At 43.1% G+C, this 2,613-nt stretch overlaps 1 protein-coding gene across 1 annotated transcript; it reads right to left on the bottom strand.

Moving 5' to 3' along the window:
- Positions 1-1,213: 1,213 nt before the first annotated feature.
- LOC147450710 (uncharacterized) lies at positions 1,214-2,322 on the bottom strand. The gene is made up of 3 exons (XM_086520512.1): positions 2,242-2,322; positions 1,466-1,679; positions 1,214-1,347 (listed from the first exon to the last, which is right to left on the bottom strand). Exons 1-3 carry the CDS (start codon positions 2,320-2,322, stop codon positions 1,214-1,216), a joined length of 429 nt encoding a protein of 142 aa, XP_086376638.1.
- Positions 2,323-2,613: the final 291 nt, after the last annotated feature.

The raw sequence follows: 2,613 nt of genomic DNA, 5'->3' as shown, positions 1-2,613 counted from the left end.
ATGGGTCTACCACAATATCTCGGTACAAAATAAAATGAAGTAAACTAAAACAAAATCAATAGCTAAGGAAGGCGGTATTGCAATGGTTGTTGAAGAACATAATCTCCACCGCTGTAGGAGGGGGGCATGCAACTACTGGCTTAGCAGAGTACTATGCACAACCTCCAGCACCTCTACCTCGTCTGAGATTGCCTATGACTTTTAGCCAGCGCAACTCACATTTTCAGTCAATTAATCGTTTTAGTCCCGTTTGGAAGAAAAACAAGATTCAAGAAACTCACAAGGTCGTCAAAGGTGGCACGAAATGCCGCTTTTGATTCCTGTTCTTCCTGAGTTAACTCTATTTTCCCGCTCTCGTTTTCATGTCTACTATCACCACAGATACCAAAGGAACACTTTTCTTTGTTTTCTGTGTTGTCAGTTTCTCCGCATACACTCCAAATGCAGGCTACAGTAAAACTCATGGTATTTCTCCGTGCACGTTATCCTATTAAAGGCTTTTTGGAGATACAAATTTACGTGCCTTGTTTTTTTTTCCTGGGACCATCTGGAAATCATGTCATCATTGTGTGGATGCATGGCCGGTACCTACTCGAGAAGTGTGTCTCCAGCTGATGGTCTCTATCCTCACATGAGCTGTTGTCATTTGCTACTCCAGTCGAATTTTCTTACCATATAGTAAGTTGAGTAGCTATATGGTAAGATAGTTGCTAGATGAATCAAGAGAGTTCAAGCTTACTTGCTAGTTTGAGATGTGTTTGGAAACTAGTAATACATCTAGCAACTCAAAGATATGACATAGTAGTTCATCTAGTAACTTCATAACAAAACGTGGTAATCCTCCTAACCCTACTCAATGTGTCTCCTAAAGTTACCTTAACAACCCTACCTTCTAGTGAAAGTCCTCATCCTACAACCTGTGAAATCCACACTTTCAAATAATCAATCAACCAATCAACCCATGGCACTTGGAACAATCCACAACAAGAGACATGACTCACAAGTAACATGAACCACTACACACCCACACAAAACTATGGCCGGATGTATTGTGCCCGGCGAACAATCAACTTATAAAGCCTTTAGCCTTATAAAATAGTGGTCATACACTAGAATTCAATACAAGACGATTCCCACATGCAATAGTGCAGATCCAAAAGAAAACTCCCCATCGCATACATCAACCCACAATGTAAGCTGCAAATTCCACCTGCTACTCCACAACCAAACCACAAGGGGTTACCCTTGCAAACTCGCATTCTCGGCCTCCTAGGCAATTTCGATAATGGCGAGCATGCTCATATGAAAGCTCCAGAAGAGCCAACTCCAAGTCTCTCACATACAATGCTGACAAATTATCATTAATACAAATGACAATGTTATAAAGAATCAAATGACAACAGGCGCACGCAGTATCGCGCATGTAGTTTTATAGTACTTCATAATACCAGTGCTACTAGCATACCAGCATCCTGTCCCATCTCCACTAGATTGGATGTTGCATCTGGCCCATCCTTACTAGATGATAGCAAATGCAAATGCTTGGCCGTATTTCTTGTGTGCATCCCAAAATCCGGATTAGCACCAGGCCATACACTCCACATCTCCCTGTTATTTTCACCATGGCACATGCACACATCAAACCCATATATAAGAGCAAGTTCTAGTATCATACACAACTAGGCATAAGCAAAACAAGACAAAGAGACATCACACGCATTAAAAATGTGCGGGCGGCATATACCCACACAAATATCTGCATTCAAAATTGATAGATATTACATGTCTATGCTACACATACATAATCCATCATCACATTCCACTTGGGGGCAATGTTGCCACAATCACACCATACCCACCAAGGTAATCTAGGATCATGTAGCCATTCACGAAGCGGCCTATGGAAGTGTAGGTAGGAAAGTCCAAGCCATAGGATGGATGGTTCGCTTTCGCAATGTGTGCAACCCATTAACAATATCATGTGGAAAGCCTAAATCTCATGAGTTAAATGACAAAACTGGCAACCATTAATTGTGTTTACTGAAAGCAGAGAGAGTTCACGATGGGCTCTTTCTGCTATGAGGAAGAAACTACCCTTCTTCTCTGATCCTGCCGCTGACGATGAAGATGATGCATGTGAGCAAGAGGATTCATAGCCCTGACTAGGCAAGATCGATTGGGTATGTTTTTCATTGGTCCTCCTTGCCTGCAAAGCTCTATCTTAACACATTTTCCACATACCTGATTGCCATTTAAGGCAGCCCATACAGCTTCTACAAAAGTCTGTTGTTGTTTCGTTGGAGCTTCTTGCACCTCCCCCATATCATGGCTTCTGCTGCGCCCGATGATGATGATGATGATGCAGAAGTCTCGCTAGTAGAGATGGGCTGAATTCCCGGGAGCTCTTGAAAGAGATCTTCATGGTGCTGAGCCCATGACCAGAGGCAGTCGTCGTAGAGCCTAATGACGACGACTGGTCACTAGGCTCGCAATAGCTGCAACTGATCCAGGCTCTCTCGTACTCGCTTGTGGTTATAGTGAGGATGCGTAGGCTGGGCAGTAGCTCACCTCTTGCAATGTTTCGCAGCGTAGATCTGTGCAGAAGTGGGCTTA

This window comes from Adiantum capillus-veneris, chromosome 9 (genome assembly GCF_014529385.1).
Source record: "Adiantum capillus-veneris isolate H3 chromosome 9, ASM1452938v2, whole genome shotgun sequence".
Taxonomy (NCBI): domain Eukaryota; kingdom Viridiplantae; phylum Streptophyta; class Polypodiopsida; order Polypodiales; family Pteridaceae; genus Adiantum; species Adiantum capillus-veneris.
The sequence above is the reverse complement of the archived record's forward strand: the minus strand, read 5'-3'. Positions and strand labels throughout refer to the sequence as shown.